This window comes from Trachurus trachurus, assembly GCF_905171665.1.
Source record: "Trachurus trachurus genome assembly, chromosome: 4".
NCBI classification, from domain to species: Eukaryota; Metazoa; Chordata; class Actinopteri; order Carangiformes; family Carangidae; genus Trachurus; species Trachurus trachurus.
Genome location: NC_139898.1, coordinates 14706833 through 14728244, shown reverse-complemented (window position 1 = coordinate 14728244; position 21412 = coordinate 14706833). Strand labels below are relative to the sequence as shown.

Here is a 21412-nt window from a genome sequence, read left to right as displayed (position 1 = left end):
TAAAAGGGTGTATTCTAATATCCACTCAACATGCTAATGGTAGACGCTTAATAAACCATGATGCAGGATGTAAAGTGAATTCTGGTCAAAGTACAGACAACTGTATCTTCACTTCAACCTGCCTCAGCTGTAAATAAATCCTCCTTAGTTGTTGAAAGTGATATTGTAGGAAACAACTTGATCTTAAAGTGGTGTGAACATGTTGTAACCAAGTATCTATATAAAATATTTAAAAGTACTTGTATTGCAAAAAACAGTCTTTTAAAGTTAAGTTCTGAAATGATCCACCAATTATCAAATACCGACTTGTCTGTATGACTTATTTATTCAAAGGTAAAGCTATTTCAGCTGAACCTATTAAAATACCTTTATTGTTCCGTCTAACAGTGGTTAGACAGGGGACCTGGTCACAAGATAACTGTAATGGGGTAGCAAAGAATTTGACATGTCACACAACATGTCTTGAAGAAAATCATTGGAACTTAAAGTTGGCATGTTAAACCTGCAACAGGTGGTTCAAGTTAAAGGGTGTACAGCATTGATCCACTGTATGTATACATGTATGTGTGAAATGTTTATTTGCATTTCTAATTAAAGCAGTTGTATATGTGATAAAGATGTATAAAGGAGTTTAAGATGGCAACACTTCTCTCAAGTACAAGTTCTTCAAGAGTAGATGTACAGAGTGCAGTGTTGTGCAGAGCATCCTCGATAAACTGACACTCATTCAGTCATCGTTGCACGTTTAATTCCAGGCTGACATTACATTTCATTAGCAGTCAGTTAAAATACATCCAGTATGAAAACATTCTCCAGGCATTCATTCAGTGTGCATCAAATCTCTACAGAGCTACTACATACAGTATTTCAAGTCATTCTCTTTTTCTGTTTGCTTTAGGGTCATGGGGCCGAAACCAGCTCCCACTTTAAAGGTATTTTTCCGTGTTGGAAATTGTATTGAAGATTGCGTCATGAATGATAATCAAGCTATGAAGTTGCTACTACAGTGCAAGTACAGCACCCTGATCTGATGGTCCATCATAGGTTTCATGCGTACCCAGATTGTCTTCTGCAGGGTAGAGTGAGATCAGAAAACCACTAAAGAGTCAGACCACGTCTCACTACTCGTGAGTGGATGAGATGGATGCAGACCTTGGATGTGGTCTGGTTCGCCCTTTTGAATGCTTTTATTGCCCTGGAACCGATGGCAGCACGGATGAGACGTGCTGGAGACAGAGTTGTGGTCAGGGTTAAAAAGATGAAACAGTGTTATGGTGTGTTTGTTTGTTTGTTTGTTTGTGTGGGTGTGGGTGTGTGCACACGCTCTAAGTGATGTTCTCCAGGATGTAAAAGATGAGCTCCATCACAATGGGCTCGTCTCCCCTCTTGCGCCCCCTGCTGTGTATGACAGGAATCAGCACGCTATCCAGGGCATTGAGATACTGCGCGGGGAGGGGCTGCCCATTGCTCCCAGCCACAAATCCCACCTGAAATTACACAACAAACCGCTAATTAATTTAAATAGAGTCACACCCTGGAGCTTACAACTATAAACTTTACAACTGTGCATGATGTAACTCATATGTTGCATGCTCTCCTCACTGCAGGTTAAATTCACCCATTGTAAGCCGAACACCTCCTATTCTATAGCCAAGAAACTCATTGTTTTACAACTAAATAACAAAGAATTGTAAATAATTAAAAGTGAAGCAAAACAAAGGATTTCATTTCTTTTTTTTTCTAGATAGACTATAATGACTAGATAACTTGATAGATAATTTATGAATAAGGGGTGGGAGTAAATACGTTTTACTTCTTCCCACTCCTTTTCGAATATGAAAAAAAAAAAAAAAAAAAAATCAAATTACCTTTATTTTCAATTATTTTATTTTATTTTATTTTATTTTTTTGTTCATATGTTGTCTTTGCAAAGTTTTTATTTGTTATGTCTGTCCATTTCTGTATTATGTTTTATTTCTTTTAACATGTCCGAAATAAACTTAAACTAAACTAAACTAGATCTATTTGAGTGTTGTTAGGATGAGAACACATAAGACCAATTATAACAGGACTTCTTCTCTGACCTCTTGAGAATCAAACGTGACACGCAGCCCCAGCTTGGCCATCCCGTCCTCTTTGAGCAGTTTGAGGTGTGGACACAGAGCCAAGCAAAACGCCCGGGCGATCCGCTCCGTTAGCCGGTTGTGCTCAGCAGAGTCAGTCGCCCCTCCTTTGGGATGATCCCCCCTCTGCAGAAAGAACACCTGCCACAAGACATTCACAAACAAATGTAAAAAAAAAAGGAGGTGGTAGACAGAATCAGGTGGATTTATCTTTATATGAGATAGATCTTCATATGTACTTCTGTCCAGCGGATGATCTTTCCATTTTCTTTGTACTCTGACTTCTGGAACATCTTGGTGCTGCTGATGGACTCCATGGATTTCCCATCAATGGGACTTATAACTCTTGGGGGGAGACAGTCATTTAAATGACTACATGTACCAACAGTTCACACCTCAGATACTAATTACTACCACTGGACAGGTGTGAATTATAGACACTGTAAATACATTGATTTCCATTGATCTATGTTTGTATGTAGTCTCCATGCTGTTTCCTTTGAGCACAAAAGCTTCAAACAGGTGAGGGCACTCACCCCTTATTCACAGTGCATTTTTCCTCCACCCACTGTACACAAACAAGCTCCTGGCTGTCTGATTGGTCAAGCCGTCCACAGGTGACGGTGTAGTCTTTCATCTCCCGTAGCGACCGGCGGAGCTCGGCCATGGTTTCCACGGTGATCTGCACCATTAGCCCATCTGGGGAGAAGGGACAGCGATACAGGAGAAACACACAAACAGACACCAACGGGGAGACACAAACACACACACACTCACACACATCAACATGTACACACGCCTTGACAAACAGTCTGTTAAAGTGTACACAGACACACACATACAAAAATCAAAACATTCTGAATGAGCCAGCTTGAAGGCAGGGATGTTATCATGCACTACTCAAAACAAGGACAAGGTGAAGCTGACACTCCGCTCCGAGTGGACATCCTACCTTCTACAATGCTGGACTTGGCCAGATAGCCCGCAGACGCTTTCAGAGCACTACTAAATATAAAAAAGCATGATCCGGTTACTGAAAGAAAGAAAGAAAGAAAGAAAGAAAGAAAGAAAGAAAGAAAGAAAGAAAGAAAGAAAGAAAGAAAGAAAGAAAGAAAGAAAGAAAGCATTTAGATACAAGCTTCGACTCTGGTGTTTTCAATCCAGGAAGGTCTTTTAAGTGAGAGGGAAAAAAACATAATATAGCATCATCTAGTGTTTAACCAGGGAAAGTGCAACACTGACTGGATGCAATTAACCGCTGTTTTTACATTTGCCCTTGGGCAGACTGAACTGTTGACCTTACATATAAAGTCATGTTTTAATCTATACCTGCTTGTCTCTGTGAAGCTGAAATTCATCGTGGTGCATTTTCTTTATGGCTGCACTATTACAGAAAATTGAAACATGTTTAACGTTGTTTTATGTGCACATTATAACACATTCAATATCCTTGACAATGTTGTGAATTCATTCATTGGATCCACAACATGCATTTGTATTTATGTTGGAAATGCTCACCTCACTTAGGCCTATTTAAACAGCTTTAACTTAAAATCATGCATATTCAAAATAGAATTTAAAAAATGAATTGAGGGTTTGGATCAATAGATTATGTGGTCTGGTGCAGAAAGTGTTATTTTCTTAACTTTTTATCTGAATATCAAAAAAATAAACCTCAATGCATCAGCTTCAGAATTAAACTTAAACTTGTGACTGCAGTGACTCTCTTCCTTTACTGGATCTGATATTGTGACATCCCACCTTTGCGTGGCTGATTGTGAATGCTGATGGCTTGGGTCTGGTACTGGCCACCGTCTCCTTGCACACAGATGAGGTGGGAGTCTGCATTCTCGTTGAAGCACGCCCCTATGGCCAGCACGTGCTCGTTGGACTTACTCAGAGCCTTCATTAGCTGATGCCAGACAAGTGAGCAGGGAGGGAAGGAGAGGAGGAGGGGAGGGGAGGTGACGTAAAAAAAAGGACATAACCGTGGCAAATAACTGTGAAGCATTTCGAGGCTTAGTGTTACCTCATTATACCCAGTGGTGGGTATCTTTATGCAGGTCCTCTGGGCCTCTAGATCCACAGTGAGCCCCGGAACCATTGGTAGGCTGTAACGATAATTCCTAAAGTCCTGGAACAGCAAGGTCAGAAACAGGTCAAGATCTATTACAACACTAAGCCTCCTATTCATGATGCCAAATATGGTTTTGCATCACAAAATGTCAAACTCACCACTAGTAGTCTCATTATAGTGTGACCTATTTCCCCAAACAAGGGCTTCCTAAAGCGCACGCTGTACAAAGGACACGGGTAAACTGGAAATAGAGAAAAACAGTAGGTAACCTGGGAGGAGACCTGTAGCTGTACGGACGCAAGATTTCATACCAACAACTGGCTCACATCTGTACTCTGCCCCAAGTCGCAGCATGAGACGCAAGGGAAAGGTTTTAGCCCAGGCCACCTCTGCTCTGTGGACCAGCAGGCCGAAGAGGTAGGGCTGGTTTGGCAGAGGTAGACCTTGGAGGGACTGGAGAGTGGCTTGAACATACAGGAAGCCTGCATGCTCCTCAGTGCCTAGGAAAGTGCTGCCAAACAGGGAGAGTGAGAGGTGTTTCACAACCTTCCCTGTAGGAATAAAGGAGACAAAAGAACAGATGTGGACAGATGTGGACATTCAAATAAGGTGTTGAAAACAACAGCATGTACGCTGCTCGGTGTGAGCGGCTCCAGACCTGTGAGGGTGTCCCTGTACAGCTGGATGAAGTGACTGAAAATGTCTTTGGGGAAGCTTTTCTCTTCGGGCACGCACTGCAGCAGCACCACCACCTCCACCTGGCCCACAGCATGCATGCCCTTTGTCGTCACGCACCAGCACTTCCTGTTCACATCTGTCACACAATCAAGGCACAACATCAGAGACATTTTGAATTCCAAACTTCGGACGTACGATGCAGTGAAAATGACAGAGTGAGCTATAAAGGGTGAGAAAAAAAATTTGAATGTTCAAATGAGCTCTTTTCTTCTTCAGTGTAAATAATTTTCTGTAGGAATCTAGTAGCGCAATAAATCATTCTGCAGTTCGGCGAGCATTTTTCAAAACATTCATCTCAAATCTCTGAACTATTAGTCTGTTATTCAAACAGGTGGAGGCACTCACCCCAAACAGATAAGAATTTCTCATCCCTGTTAGCAAGTTGCACTGTTTTGGGACATATGTGCAAAAGAGTAGCATTTTGCTACGAATCTGCACAAAAATCACTTTCACAATCTCAGTGAAATTGTCAATTTCTTTACAGCTTATAAACATTTTTTCCTAATTTAAGCACTGAAATTTGTGACTGGCACGGTCTGTATTTTTTGACCTGTATGGTCTACTTTTGATTTCAGTGACACTGGCCAATTAACTGACACAGAAACTAGGTTTTGAAATGTAAATGAAAAGTCTTGGATGGCTTAATATCTTTTGTAAACATGCACGTTTGGATGTACCATGAAACTGCACTTAAAGGAGACATATTATGCCCCCTTTCCACAAATAGTTAAAATAGTTCCCAGGTGTCCTAAAGACATATCTGTGACATGCTTTGGTCAAAATACCCCAAGGAGCAAACATCACAGCTCTTTTTTTTTTTCTCCTCTCAAAACACCCCTGTTCAAAACGGGCAAATGCAAATGAACCACTTGCTCGCCCCTAGTTACATCACTAGAAGACAACTGAGGGAACAGCTCGTAAAACCACGTGTATTTCAACCTGGGGAGCCTGCACATCACAGATTTTTTGTCATATTTTGGGGGCCGGGAGGCAAGTCAAACACCCAAATATATATCCATAATATGTCCCCTTTAAGGTTTAGAAAATGTTAAGAAAGTTAGCCAAAGGGATTGAGGAAAAACTGTAAAATCACTTGTTATGCATACTGTATTGGTCATGTAACACATTCATCAGTGAGAATAAAATAAAAAGACATACAGTTGACAAGTTTGACCATAGCAAGTAGGTTGGCATTGAGAACAAACACCAGGGGTTTGGGTCTGCCACTCTCCAGCTCCTGGATAAGCAGCATCTCAGAGGGCTGCTCCTCCACAGTGTAATCTGAAGGGGACAAAAAAAAAAGAAAAACACAATAAAGGCCATTAGACTACAGTATCTTTGGCATACACTCCTGCTTTGAGCTTTAAAAAAAAAGGAGAAAAAAGAAACTAGCCTCATAAAAGATTCATGTGGGAAACTTAATTACATAAAGCTGTGTAAAGATTAATAACCATTGTCTACACTTGGCTCTAAATAAGATGCAAGGACGGGCAGCTTTTATTAATGTCATCATTTAAAACGCCTGTGTTTAACCAGGCAGGATGGGTCCACGTTATTATTTACAGTAACAGCAATAGGGAGTAGCCATGACTATTAAGTAAGAAGAAACATATTTTTATAATACAAGAACATGGGAATTTGTTATGGCCCAGTACAGATGTCTGACTCAAATGTATGCTTATGATGGATTTAGACTAAAACAAGTATATGATTTTATTTATTTATATAAAAACGTTAATAACACTATATTTAGACACTTTAAATCTGAGGCTGCAGATGTAACATAGTATGTGTGTGTCCTGCTGCCTTCAGGTGGATGCAAGGATTTAATGGCCTAAAAGCAATCCTTGATACAGCTTGAAAGCAGTTGTGGATGACAGACGCTGGCAGGAACAGCTGATTAATTTTTCATTCAGCACTGATAGGCTTAAAAGTGTTCATCCAGGTTATTCCGCTGCAATTGCCGCTGTAACTTCACACAACATCGACCCTTTCTTTTGTCATCACCAAACTGTCCTTCACCTCGCCTTGTGCTGCCTAATTTGCATTGAACTCCCATCTCCTCGTGCCTCATGACCATGCTCACTGAGCAAGGCATGAAGGCAGTATATTACCAGACTATAGGACCAAGGTTACCATGAACAAACAGGCAAACTGTGATTTCTTTTTGCTGAATCTTTGACTTACCTCCTTTGACTCCTGTGGAGGTGAGGATTGGGGGCAGGCCCTCCAGGGGGATGAGGTTGGCAGAGCTGCTCACTAAAGCTGTGGTGCCCCAGCCGTAAGGACCACAGGCCTCCTAGAGGAACAGAGAGACAGATCCAGGTTTGTTCTCACATGTAAAACTCTAAACACTAACATTTATGATTTCCCGTAAACAAGCATCATGTTCTCCACAGTTTTGTCTGTGCTGTCATGTTTTCGGCTGATCCTACGTTGATAGATGTCCCATGTGGCCGAAGGGTTCTCCTGATCTGTGGTGAACCCACGGGACTTTTAACCAGCCCACCCAGCGCTTGTCTCATGAGCGGCGAGAACGTTGGCCCTCTGAGTGGCGTGGTCGGAGCAGACTCTGACTGCTTGTTGGCGAGGATTTCATCGGCGAACCACACCCTCCTTTTCCCCCTCGGAGGCGTCCCTGAGGAGAAAATGTCAGAATTACTTATGCAAACTTTTTCATTTGGTGTCTGTTAACTTTAACAGGAAATAACAACAGAGTCCTCACTTTTGATGAGAGTCGAGTGACAGGAGACACAAACTCGTCCCTCCTTGCCATCCAGATGTGTAAGTCTGAACTTCAGACTGGAGCAAAGTGCACAAAATACCTGATGGTACACACATGCACACACCACATGAGGACAAACATGCACACACAAACACACACGGACTATCAAGTCACTTTCTGCAAGGGGACTTCTAATTATAATTTACTTGAAATGCTTCCTTCAGACGACATTTTTCCTCACCTTCCCACAAGCGCGGCAGTGGTGCCTCCTCTTAGTGAAAGTAAACTTCACCCCACACTTCATGCAGACCTGCGCCTGAGCATCAGGGACCCACACTGGCGCCACCTCTCCGAGGACACTGCCCCGGTCCTTGGACAGGATACCAGCAGGGCTCTGCAGGCACTCATTATCAGGATCCTCAGGGGAGGCTGCACACTCTCCCACCGCTCCCTCCCCAAAGGCTGCCTGGGCCTTGCTGGTGTTTGTGTCATCTCTTCCGTTGGCTTTGGCCATCTTTAACTGACCGGGGAGCTCCCTGGACGCCCTGCCATACGCCTCCTCCTGTGAACGAGCAGAAGGTACTGCAGTTGCCTCTGAGCTGCAGGGCTGCTCTTGGTGCTGCTGCTGCTGCTGCTCCAGCCCGCTCTCCTCCAGCTCCTTCTCCTCGATCACAGAGTCCTCCTTCGATGGGAGAGCTTGGGGTTTCTTCTCCTCCACCACCTCCGCCTCCTCCTCGTCCTCCGGCCACGCGGCCTCGGCAGGGCTCAGCACCAGGGGGCTGGATGTCTCCCCGAAACAGCCCTCTCTCCATGAGGAGATGGCCGTCACAGTACAGCTGCCCTCCTCCAGCTGGGAGGGTGAAGCGAATTTGGCAGGATGCTCAGATGGCTTCTGCTCACCATCTGGCGCAAAAGTGGTTCTGACTGTTGCATCTGAAGCGGCTTTAGAGGGAGATTCTGGTCTGATCTGTCCGCAGCCCAGTCTGGGTTTTGACACGTCCCCATCTTTGAGCACCAGCAGGCAGGGTCTGTTCAGCCAGTGATGCTTGGTGTCCTGAAGAGACGGATTGTCTCCTTCATCTGTTTCGAGAGGGAACATGATGATATCATGAACACTCGATTGCTCCATCGCTCTTCCTGTCAAGCACACACACACTTAGGCATACCATGCATGCATGCGCGCTCATTAATAATGACTGGGTGGGTGGGGAAAGCTGTGTTCACATGTGCTAAGTGGCCATTTCACAGCATGTGCTAATTTAGACCATCACCTCTTACACACCTCACGGCTTTCAATCATCACTAAAGGCGGCACCAGCCTGTGGTCGTCCTTGAGAGCTGATCACAGGGAGACAGAGCAAAGAATGTGGAGCTATGGGGACTTTTGATGTAGAACCAATAATTGTTGTAGAGTCGATTGATGACACCACATAGCTGCTGGTTCCCTAGAGGGGTTCAGTATTGGTTTTGTGTTTAATTGGCTCTGTGTAGCATCTCATATTGAACACCTTTATGGTACCTTGAGGATTTACAGATGGTTTTAAGTTGCAGGTGTTCAGACTCACCACATTTGTTTTTGTTTTTTTACACTGGTCATTTCTTAATCGATATGCCTTTGTTAATAGACCAAACACACATTAGTATGTAAGATAATAAAAATGCTTTGGCATTAAATTCCTCCACTAACCTGAGAATGCACTCCATGTAAAGGACTGTGTGCGTATTTCATGGTAAATAAATAGTATAGGCACTAGTCCATTCTGTAACCTCCCCATTCATAATATCAACAGCACATTCAACAGAAAGGTAAATTACTGCTTCAGCTGCACTTCCATAACATGATGACCACATTATAACCATTACTGCACATTACCGGCACGCAGTGCAAAGGGATTTAATGCATCCAGAGCTGCTGTTTCATTGAGCTCAGTGATTCATGAATAGTTATAACCCATGAGGACTAAAACAAGCAGTAAAGGTGTCATGTAAGTAGCCTACAGCAACACACAGCCACATTTTACACACAACATATTTTCAGTACATATTGGATTTGGAGGTTTGGCACAAATGAGCAAAAAAAGATATGTGATGGAGAGAATCTGATCCCATATGTGAAATCGGGTGAGATAACTTTTCCAGGTTAAACTGCATTGCAGCTCCCTCACCATTGTATTGAGGGGAGAAAAAAAACAAGAAAACGAGAAGGCGGGTCGTGGTCGTTGATGCTGCGGACCACACACTCAAGATTTGCCCGAGACTGTGGCGGCTGTGGCTGCACCGACACCGAGGAGGAGACTCTGTGAGCAGCGCTTCTTTTTCCCGGGACAGTGACGCATTCAACCGAGCAACACACGTGCAAATGTTTAATGCGCTCGCGGGGAACCGAGGCCGGCGGCAATGCGACACTCAAAAAAAACCCCGCATCCCGTTACATCAGCGCACCACGCAGGACACACCGAGTTGATGTTTATAGAGGCATCGGAGAGGTCTGCGGACGGCGTGTGGCATGTACGCAGCCTGTCCTCCTCACACGGGAATGTGCGCAACACACACACACACACACACAGATACGTTTCAGGTGATGCGGACTATACGCGCTGCTAAATGCTGTATCAGCGGTTTCTGTGACAAACACAGACGCGCAGTATCATCATCCCGTAACACACACACGGACGAATGATTGGGACTATAGACTGAAGCATCTCCACCCCGGTGCAGTCCACGCATCTCTTACCCTCTGTTATTCCCCCCAGCAGGCTTTCATTCTCGTCGTCCCGCGCAGAGAAGAACTTCAGCATTTTTTTTTTATCCCGTTACATCTGAGTGCCGAGGAAGAAGAAGAAGGAAGAAGAAGGAAGCGGATTCAAGCAGCAGTTTCTTGCTGACAATCGGAGGATGGGATGAATTTGCTCCTCTCCCACTCCCCCCTCACACCCTCTTCTGTGTGATCTCCCTCCTCCCCTGTGCCTCTCTGCAGCTCTTTGAGGAAACTCAAGAGGTGTGCAGAAATGTCCCTCCCCAGTTTGCTGGCTACACACACAGCCAGCAGAGCAGCGAGCCAGCCAACACACCACCACAACACAGCCACTGTATATGATGCTTGATATGAAAAAAAAATGCACAACTGGTCACATACTGAAAAAAAAAAAAAAAAAATCATGTCAGATTCCAGCATCTCACCATCATTGTGGTTGATTGTCTCCATGCAAAGCTGCAGTGAATCTTCTCAATGACCACAGCACCATCTAAAAAATGTTAAATCCCTTTTATTTTGTTTCATAAACAAAAAACAAAAAAAATCTTAAGACTAGTTTTAATGACCACTGTAATCCTGACCATGACTGACAATGTGGTGAAGGGCTTTAACCATTTACCAGGAGGATTTGTTTTCTTTTTTTTAAGTGCACAAGCCAGTCAGAGGAGCACGTCCTGGGTCGGGTCGTTGTAAAGTATAAAAGTCTGGTTTTTTTGTGGGGGTAGTGTTTGATATGTCTGGATAACTAGATTTAAAAACACCGGAGCAGGTGTCACTTTCTTTGCAGTCCAGTCCAATCCAGTCCACCTGCAGCAGCGTTTGAAGCTCACGTGTGTCAGTTTGCCTCGTTCTTCGAAGCTTCATCGAAGTTCTCCACCAGATCTGAAAAGAAAAAAAAACATGATGTCCGTATCAAATGTACTTAACTGAATTTGTGTTTTTAAGGAGACAAAATAGACACTACACTGAGAAAAAACATAAAGATGGTCATATTCTAGGATGGCCTTTTGAGAAATTTGTGTAGCAGACAAAATGTATAAAAGTCTGACTTTTATATACAGTAACTAATGGTCCTTACCTGGAACATCGTCATCCTCCTCCTCAATGTCCTCTGCCTTTGGAGCCTTGCTGTCAAGAGCTGAGATGAAATATTAAAAAACAAACAAAAAACAAATTATAGCTTTAATATTTTTACTTATTGACTACTAGGAAACAGTAGTAACATACAGTAACATGTCTGACAGACTATATTTTTCTGACTGTCAACAAATCCCATGAGAAGACCACAATCAAAAGAAAAAAGTATCATCTGTGTAGCAACAGCATTTTTCTTCAGTGACATTTTCCATTTAATTGTGACAAACACTGGCCCTGTGGTTCATTTGAACACAGCAGCTAACGTGTATTAGTCTGCAGCTGAAAATAGTCCCTAATAAAAACACTATCTATCCCTGCTTGCTACAAACTACAGTGTCCAGATTTGTTAAGACATTATTCATACTGCATGAATTAACACATTGTTCTTTTGAATCTCCATGGGTTTTAATGGCAATAACGAATAGACAGAATAAAATAATCCCTATCCTTTTATTAACAGAGATAATCCCGCCCCTGAAGATAACAACTAATGGGATTCACCATAACACCCAAACCAATAAAGGAACAACTTAGTTTACAGATTACAGTGATTCTATTAGTCAGTGATCATCTGATCTGACTGCATACATACAGAGCAGAGTCATCCGTTTACACAGCCTGACCTCTCAAATCTGTTTTTATAAACTGTCTTCACAAACACACTACAGCCTCTATGTAAAAAGGAGAAGGTTTAGTGAAAACAATACAAAAAGAAAAAAAGTCCATGTTATGTGAGCCAACAGTGATAATAACAAAAAGTAATATTTGGTCACTAGTTGGTTCATGTTGACACCAGAAGGTCCAATCTGTCAGTCACTCACTACTGCTGCTGCCTACGGCTCAACATCTCACCCATGAGGACATCAACCTAAACTTGCAATAGATGTTTTATACAAAAACAGGGCTGGAAACTAAGTGGGTCTATCCCAACTCTGCAGTGTCGTATCTAAGCTGCACTACACAAGACAAATATGTAAATAGTACGCACCATCCTAATCATCCTAACCGCAAAGGAGCTGCTAAAGCTCACAGGAAGTGACTAATCTTTACTAAAAGTCAAAATATAATCCGTCTCCTTTGCAGCAGTGGAAACAGGACTTTCCAACACTTATGTTGATGCAAAAATTACATCCAAATAGTGTGATTCTTTTTTTTTTTTTTTTATGTGTCAGCCTTCCACAGCTGTTACACAACTTCTCACCCTCCTCTTTTTATACGAACTGTGAAATGTCACAGGTCTCGAGAGGCCCACCCACCTTGCCGAGGGAACTGTTCTGCCAGTTTGCGCAGGCTGCTGAGGCTGTCTGCTCCCAGCTGACTGAGGATGCCCGGGAGCATCTCCGTCAGCTGCTTGGTCTCGGCGTGCCCCGTGATGGCGAAGGTGTTGGCGGACAGAGAGGCCTGGACTTTGGGGTTGTTGAAGTGGATCACGGTCCCGTCGTCCTTGATCATATTCACCTGAGAGAAGATGAGCACTTAGTACACACACACACGATCAAATGTATGCACAAAAAAAAAGGTGTGTTAAAGTGTATGATTTCCTCGTATCGTAGATCCATACCAATTTACCTCCTCAATTCCTGCAATGTTGTTGACAGCCAGTTTCTTTAATGAACTCTGAAGCTTCTTGTCATCTGCTGTTGCGGTTCTGTGAACCACCTTCTTCTTCCTGCGTGCAGAGCCCTGAAACCAACGTGGACAGAGGACTCAGACAGCACCAGGAGAAGAAAAAGAGCTAATAGTGGCAACAATACATTGAAAAATCTTATCTTTATCATCCAACACGATGTTCTTGATATATTGTTCATTCTGTTCAAAACCTGTTGAATAAGTTGTTGCTGCTATTTCTGAGCTTGACTTGGCATAAATCTTACAGATTTGTTGTTTTGTCTTACACATGTGAATAATAACTGTTGTTTCACTGCTAAACCTTAAATACTGTATTATATTATAAGAGCTCAAATAATTTGAAAGTGGTAATGTAAAGCTCATTCTTAACATTTCATTCATCTATTGCTGCTGTAAATAAAAATGCATCATGATGCCACCATAACATAAAGGGCTATCAAAATTAACTACATAACGCATGTGATTAATCTGGGACAGGGGACAGGGTTTGTCCTGTATTTCTTAGTTGTCTTGAATGCAGCATCCTGTAATGTGTGAAGAGCCGTCTGACTCTGCCCACGTCCCACGATCGGGTAAACCTCCATGCCATGGCTGCTTTGATCATAAATGAGAGGGGAATATTCAAACTCTTGGTTTGACAGTGTCAGTGTGACAGTGTCTATCAAACTACAGTTGTAAACTTTGTTTCCTGTGGCGGACGGTGGCCTGTCAGATGTACGGTAGCTGCAGGAGGACAACACTTTTCATTCACAACGAAGCCTCTGATGTGATTTGTTTATTAAGGTTGAGGTGAGCGGTCGGATACATACAGTAGGTATTAATTTAAAACACTGATCAAAAAATATAGTGCTGATAGAAACAACTATGATGTGTTTACATCTCAAATGTTCCTCCAAAAGCAGCTTCATGGTCTCTCTGTCACACTTCAGTATTCAGCTGTATTCTGCTATGACAGTGTGGCCTCTAAAGAAGCATTTTCATTACTTACTGGTAAGAGATTTCTCAGACTAGTTTGTCATTTCTTTATTTCCAACACCACACATGTATTTGTTTTATCTCCCCACCAAAATACAAATGTATACCAATACATACTTGTGGTTGTTTTTTTTAGAACCAGAATAGTTTTTTCCTTCATTTCTTTTTTTAATCATTCTTATTATTGTTGTTTAACCTACCTCATTTGTCTTTCTCCCTCAATCCCATCCCCTTATCTATTCGTCTTCCCCACTCTTAAAGGCACCCCCCCCCCTTTTTGTCCTCATCATTTTAAATAAGTTGTTGAAAGGGAATGGGTGTCAGAGTTCAATTTGTTTCTGTGGAAAAGTGGAAAACCATAAGGAAGCCTTTCTCCATTTATATCTTCAGATGTCACATGCTTTGTAATTTCTTCAATAAAGACATTAAAAAAAGAAGAACCAGAAGAGAGAGACAGGAGAGAATAGGGGAAGGGAAATCAGGAAACTGATCCACCCATCTGAGTCTGACTCAGAACTTGCTCTTTCAATTTTATTTCATCTGATTCTGCACTAATAGTTTGGTCTGTGAAATATCAGAAAATAATGGAGCAGCGCTCATCACAACGGTCTATACAAGAATTGTGCAGAATCATAAAGTATGCAAAACTTCCACATCTATAGAAACTGTTATTACATTGTGTATTTGCATGATACATGACTCACAGAATGAATCGACGATCGCAATAGTTACATGTCAAAGATAAATTGTTTTTACAGTTCGACTGTGAGCAGAAGTGTTTATTTACTTTGAACATCAGAGTAGGAGTGTGAGCCACATTCTCAGACACTGTGTATTCGGTTTGATGGACTGTAAATGGATCATGACACCATGTTAACCCAATTGCACGTTTCAGTTAATGCTGTCAACATTGTAAACCATGCACAACAAACAATACATAGGTTATAACAGTGTCAGAGCTTCAGTTTTGATTGGACAGATGTGTGTTTCAACCCCTGTGGCCCACTCAACTCACCTTTCCTCCTATCCGGACCTGGGCCTGAAGTTTTGCCAGTTTCTCTTGATTCATGTTCTCACCTGCAGCGAGACAGAGATGCAAATAATGAGAAGGAGGAGGATGGTGAGATATACAACAGCTGCAGCTGCAGCGGAGAGCAACAAGAAAAACTCTTTCACCAGAGACGAAGAGAGTGACAGGAGTGAGAGATCTGCAGTAATATCTGAGACCTGTTGCAACTTGTCTGATCAAAATATTCTGTGTATGCGTGTGTGTCTGTGTTGTTTAGCTGCTGCAGAGATGAAAACACAACACGGGGGCCTGACAGACTGCACACACACACACACACAGCCTTGGCTACTGACACACACGACACACGGCCCGACAGCTCCGCTCCGGCCACACACCAACAACCGCTCACTCCACCGACACCACACACTCACACACGCGTTGCGCACAAATCGACGTTTATCATCACAAACCTGCTCGGACGTCCACACACAGACTCACACATGCGCCGCCGAAAGATGGTGGTGATGAGGAAGAGATGACGTCACGTACCATATGGACGCTTTTCTTCTTCTTCGTCGTCGCCTTCGTCTTCGTTTGCGACCACCTAGAGGACAACAAGAGACCGTGCTGCCACCTACAGGACGCTTTATGAGAGACACTGACACACGCTCAGAAATAAGCGCCGTCAGTGTAATATGAAGTTTACATAGGAGGACAGGCATAGGAAAACTGTACATGCAGTGCTGTAGTCCAATTCCTTGTCCTTCCATTGTCAGACATTGTAACATTGTGTTGTGCTCCTGCCAAAGTGTATGTAACAATGTACCAAAGCATTTGCAACTTGTTCAAAGAAATTAAAAAACTGCTTTTTTGATGTGCACAAGTGACACAATGATGTGAAGATTGAACAAGTAGTTTTGAGAATTTCAATTCTGATCTGAGAAATGTACCAAAGCGATTGAGAAAAGCTGTAAGCAAACACGATAAAGATCTCTAATGGTGCCAAACAAGACACTCGCTTCTAAAGATGTGCTGGCCTGGGCATGAAATAGTCCCTCAACTACCCTACACATTACACTGTCTCCTGCTCATTTTAATAAAAACACATTTAACAGCATTCAATTTTGTAATATTTTTTAAAATTTATTTTTGCTATATCACCATCATAGTCAGACCCAGAGATCTGAAATTGAAGGACAGTGGGGAAGGTGAGATACTTTATAAGCATTGTATTTTTCTGATAGATAGATAGATAGATAGATAGATAGATAGATAGATAGATAGATAGATAGATAGATAGATAGATAGATAGATAGATAGATAGATAGATAGATAGATAGATTTACATCTATTACGTTCATTAAAACATGAATAGACCGTGATAACCCAATATCTGCATGTTACAATAATTAACACTCAAATAAATAATGGCAAATACTTCAAACCTACTTCAATACTTGATGATGCATTTAACAACAGTCTGCACATTCTTATGCTGATAGAAGTGTTCCGCTAAAACTAACTAAATAATATAATAATGCAGACCTATGAGCAGAGCTACTGCCAATACCAGGTGTGATATAATAACACAAAGATAATCACACACATTCAGTATGAGGCTAAGGGCACAGTTGAAGCAGCTGTATGGACATATCTGCAGGATTAATAACAAAGACATGCAACTCCTCACAACACAATGAAGGAATAACTAGACCACCCTAACACTGTGACATCTGGAAGTTAAGAACAATAAGTTCAGAGTTCTCCACAGCATCCTCCTGCTCTCACATCTAAACCACTCAGACCAGGGTTCAGGTGATGGATTTGATGGTGGTATCTGGGGGATGCACTCTACCAAGCAAGCTGCAGTCTTGCGGAGCCATGTCATGGTTGCTTCCCTCCACTGAGCTGCGGACCGTGCTGCAGTGCCAACTCCGTAGCTGATGGGACTTTGAGGGCCAGCAGCACTGGAGCAGCATGAAGAGTCTCCTCAGCACAGCCCTCCTCAGCAGGATGTAGACCCAGGGGTCCAGGATCTGGTTCCATGTGGCCATGCGTACCACCAACAGCAGAGTGACAGCTGCGGGTCGGTCTTTGGCGCCAGCACTAAGAATGGTGACATGAACCTGGTGGACAGCAGAACAACACCAAGATAAATCACACAAATAAATAATTCAGAATCATGAATCTGGATAAATTAGGCAACAATTCAACGCAGTGAATTATTTAAAATAATTGATGAATGTAATTCTTCATGTTAGAATGAGTATGAGTAATTGAAAGCTCCCCCTTGTATCCTCAGATTTCTTTTTGAATGCTTCATTGGAATAATATTTCAGTCATTGCTATGCACAAGAATCTTTAAGCAGCCATTATGTGTCATTAGGCATCTTCTCATCTCAGTCATTATCTTACGCAGATGTTCAGTGATTCAACAGGCATCTTTTACTTTATGGCTTCAAAATAAAAACAGCTATAGACTGAAGAATGAATTCCTGTTTTCAAGCCGCTTCGCACTGTGAGCACTACAACATGTTTTTGTCATCAAAGAAAACAGCACTGGGGAAAACCTGCTGTTAAATCACACGAAACTTCATTTGCAGAGTGTGATGTCAAAACTATGATCATAGTTTCTGCCATTTCACTGCAGGGTTGTTATGGGGTGTATTAAGCTGATGAGAGTGTCCTCTTGGGAGCAGCAATAAGGCACATGGAGGGACCATGGTACAGAGAGCACATCTGTAGGGGAGCTTGAAATGCACGTCTTGTTCAGTAAAAGGAAAGTGGATATTTTGAAGGGTGTGGACCAGAGGTCGGCACGTAATGCCGCTGCACGTAATGTAAATTTACGGGAAAAGCTGCACAGTAAACTATTCATGGTAAGTGTTTGAGTCTTGCTGTGATAAACAAGCAGATAAGAGCTTCAGAGTGGCAGATTTCAAAGGAAAAGCAGCAGTATTCTTTAACAACCATCTGAGCCATCTTTTCATCGCACATCACAATTACTGGGACCATCCAGTTTCCCGTCTTTTTTCAAAACCCATTTCACCGTCTCTGACAGTCACGTTGGACTTGATCAGAGCATCAACACTGCTTACTTATATACTTTTATACACTTATAAAGTGTAAAGATCACAAGAGCAATGGGATGTATGTCTGAATAGGTGGGTAGTTGATAAACTGATATTTTTTTCTTTTAAGTTTCAGTTCATTTTTTATGCTGTGTGAGGTAGTAAGAAACAAGCCGCTCTGAACTGACCTAACAGCTCCTGCAGTGTCAGCCTGCACTCTGTGATTTTTCATGTCATGTGGTAAAGTAAATGGTGCTGAAGATAAAAACTCTTACCAGTAAGGGGCCCCAGCAAACGCAGGACACCAACATAATAGCCAGGAGCTGGCAGATCATCTCTATGTGGTACGATGTGCTTTTACAGCGGAGACTGCGGCGCAGCCTGACCAGCACCAGAGCGCAGCTTGTCACAGTGTTGCACACAATGGAGAGCAGCAGGGCCAGGAGCCCCAGCAAAGAGAAAAGCAGAGGCAGGAGCACGTCCAGCCAGTCTTTAGGTTCCTCCATGGGGAAGAAGCAGAAGCTCCTAGAGCTCTGAACCCTGTAGGGCCTCCACACCAGCACAGGCAGGAAAGCCACCAGGGCAGCCAGCAGCCAGGTGAATCCCAGCAGCCTTTTCATGTGGCGGGGCGCTAACACAGTCGAGTGAAAGATGGGTCTGGTGACCCCGAGGCAGCGCTCCACTGCCATGGCACATCCCAGGAACAAGGGGCTCAGGCCAAAGAAAACCAAGCACGCCCCAAAGATGCAGCACACAATGCGGTGAGGGTCAAAGATCTCCCATTTCTTATGAGCACTGTAAACAAAAATCACCAAGGAGCCGTTGATGAGGTGGCCGAGCAGGTCGGTGACTACCAGGCTGCTGGCAAACAGCAGGAAAGACGCCCTGGACTTGATCCGGTGGCGGTTGTAGGATTTGACCAGGATAAAGAGGGCGAGGCTGTTGGAGAGGATGCCCACGGTCATGGAGATGGCGGAGGCTGTGATGGACAGTTCCCTCTGACTGCAGGTGCTGTTGTTGGGTCTGACCTCTGACCTGCAGTCTGACACTGAGCTCTCATTGGTTGACATGGTGGAAACGAAACCTAAAGAAGAGGATGAATAGAGGATGAGCTTAAATATCCCTTTATAGCATAGTCTTGATTTAGGAATTAAACTTAACGTTTTTTTAAGACTTTTTAAATGAAGTCCTATAAGAGATTTACTTCAAACAAAAACTTCAGACATCACTTCAACCAGAGGCGATAGATTTGTAACAGACTCGGCTTTTGTTTTGAGTTTGACTTTCTTTGCGTCACTAATCTTTTCCATCACTGCTGAGCCTCAACTGTCGGTGAAACCACTTTCGTCAACATTTCTCTTCGGTCACTCACTTTCACGTTGAGGAACGGGAACATGTTGCATGTAGCATGATGCAGTTTCTTACCTCAGGCTTGGTCCTCTCTCACTCTACTCGCCACAAGTCAGAAACTCTCTTCTTTCTTATTCGCTTTTTTTGAAAGTCGGTAAAAACAAAGTCGCGTCTCTTCAGTGTAGTTAGTTGTTCCTCAAAGTCCGGGCGCTCTCCTCCGTCCTCCTGCCGCCGCTGCTGTTTGAGCCTCTTCGCTCCGTGTGCGCTCAACTGATGCCAAGTTTCAGTGAGAGCGCCTCAGTCTGTGATGCATCAGTTCAAACTCAAAGCCACCTCAGAGGCTGCTTGTCACATCCTGCAGCGACACTCTGGCTATGTGTGCAAATGAATGGACTGATAAACTTGTTGTCAATATATAGACACAGCATCAGTCCAAGAAGTTACGCATGAAAGTGACACTATTATAAGAAATATTATCATAAACACCAGCCTGTAGGCTACTCTACTATCTTTCCCATCATTACCTTGTTTATTTTCTGTCATTGACCTGGCTGTTTGATTATCCTGCTGTTTTTTGTTTGCACTTCAGAAACAGGTTACACACTGTATGAGTGACAGCAAAGGGTCAGGCCACTGCTCATGTTGTTTTCTTTTTGCTTAGCAATATGGAAAAATCATAATTCGACTTTGTAAACCCCAGACAAAAATATAGGCTCAGTATTTATGTGCATTTACTTACGTAATTGAAGATTTCACCACAAAGTTGATATAGTCTAATATTAAAATGTATTGTTTCTATTTAACATAAATATTTTTTTTTTTGCATTTTAAAGAAATGTCCTTTCACTGAGACATTCAATCTTTACTTTTCTTCTGATAGCAATTTCTTTTTCAAATAACCTCAGGCTACACAGCCACTTTGATAAAGGAGAGAGAGAGAGAGAGAGAGAGAGAGAGAGAGAGAGAGAGAGAGAGGGAAAGAAGAGAGAGAGAGAGAGAGAGAAAGAAAGAGAGAGAGATCAAATGATCACATGCAGAGAGAGAGAGAGAGAGAGAGAGAGAGATGGATGGGGGCAGGCATGCTTTACTTCAAAAACAAATGCTGGTTTTTACCTGTTTATTTGTTGCTGATGGCGATTCATTCCCTAAATTACTCCTTTTCTCTGTGTTTGACCCCATTTTGTATCAGCTGTGTCTGTTTTGTTTTTCTTTTCTTTTCTTTTTTTTTTGTTGTTTCAGAAAGATGAATAAAAAGTATTTGATATTAACTGTGATGTGCACGTTGCTCTTTGGAGACCAGCAGGGCTGTGGTGTTACAGAGACTTCTGTTCACTCTAAATCAACAAACAGCATTCACACTTTATATTTAGGCATTGGTGGCCTCTGTCCAGCAATCCTGATGTCCAAACAAATGACTTATGAATGATAATGTGCATAGAAGGATTACATTACACATTTTCTCCTGTGCTTGAGGGGAGAGGGATACATGCTGCGGGTCACAAGAGACAAACAACTTCACACTCACATTCACACTTACAGGCAATTTTAAAAGGATTGTGGCCACTGCTTTACGGGAAACACCCATTTAGAACCGGGAGAACATACAAACTCCACCTAGAAAGGCCCCAGGTACAGGGTTATGCATGAGCATGTAATCTCTGAGAAACTGAATCTGGGTCAACTGGCCTTGGTTGTAGATTATTGAAGATGTTGAAGATGTTTAATCTCTCATCCAGAACTGAAGAAGCTTCTTGGTCTCTACAATCAATCTACAACCAAGTCCAGTTGACCTAGAATCAGCTTTCTCTAAAAACTGTGGCCTG

General features: G+C 42.7%; 3 protein-coding genes across 3 annotated transcripts; all 3 read right to left on the bottom strand.

Moving 5' to 3' along the window:
• Positions 1–1079: 1079 nt before the first annotated feature.
• zfyve9b (zinc finger, FYVE domain containing 9b) lies at positions 1080–10461 on the bottom strand (the record flags this gene model as incomplete). Its single annotated transcript, XM_083970100.1, has 17 exons — positions 1080–1487; positions 2085–2264; positions 2363–2468; positions 2660–2822; positions 3076–3156; positions 3885–4035; positions 4153–4257; positions 4359–4441; positions 4527–4751; positions 4859–5014; positions 6097–6219; positions 7126–7237; positions 7374–7576; positions 7664–7763; positions 7905–8743; positions 8951–9001; positions 10398–10461. The coding sequence occupies 17 exons, from the start codon at positions 10459–10461 to the stop codon at positions 1326–1328; spliced, it is 2904 nt and encodes a 967-aa protein (XP_083826226.1). The 3' UTR covers positions 1080–1325.
• A 452-nt stretch (positions 10462–10913) lies between these two features.
• On the bottom strand, positions 10914–15721 carry btf3l4 (basic transcription factor 3-like 4). Its single transcript, XM_083969552.1, has 6 exons — positions 15639–15721; positions 15175–15236; positions 13125–13238; positions 12812–13013; positions 11497–11556; positions 10914–11300 (listed from the first exon to the last, which is right to left on the bottom strand). Exons 1-6 carry the CDS (start codon positions 15718–15720, stop codon positions 11254–11256), a joined length of 567 nt encoding a protein of 188 aa, XP_083825678.1. The 5' UTR covers position 15721; the 3' UTR covers positions 10914–11253.
• Positions 15722–16979: 1258 nt separating this feature from the next.
• On the bottom strand, positions 16980–19309 carry ptgfr (prostaglandin F receptor (FP); the record flags this gene model as incomplete). The annotated part of the gene is made up of 2 exons (XM_083970099.1): positions 16980–17294; positions 18515–19309. The coding sequence occupies 2 exons, from the start codon at positions 19307–19309 to the stop codon at positions 16980–16982; spliced, it is 1110 nt and encodes a 369-aa protein (XP_083826225.1).
• Between the last annotated feature and the right edge of the window lie 2103 nt (positions 19310–21412).

Bases quoted from the DNA above. Each gene is read 5' to 3' on its own strand.
- btf3l4 (XM_083969552.1), bottom strand. From the start codon at position 15,720: ATGGTACGTGACGTCATCTCTTCCTCATCACCACCATCTTTCGGCGGC. The intron at 15,237-15,638 runs GTTTGTGATGAT...GTCTCGCTGCAG, and splicing joins GTGTGTGGACGTCCGAGCAG to GTGAGAACATGAATCAAGAG. The intron at 13,014-13,124 runs GTAAATTGGTAT...ATCTTCTCTCAG, and splicing joins ACATTGCAGGAATTGAGGAG to GTGAATATGATCAAGGACGA.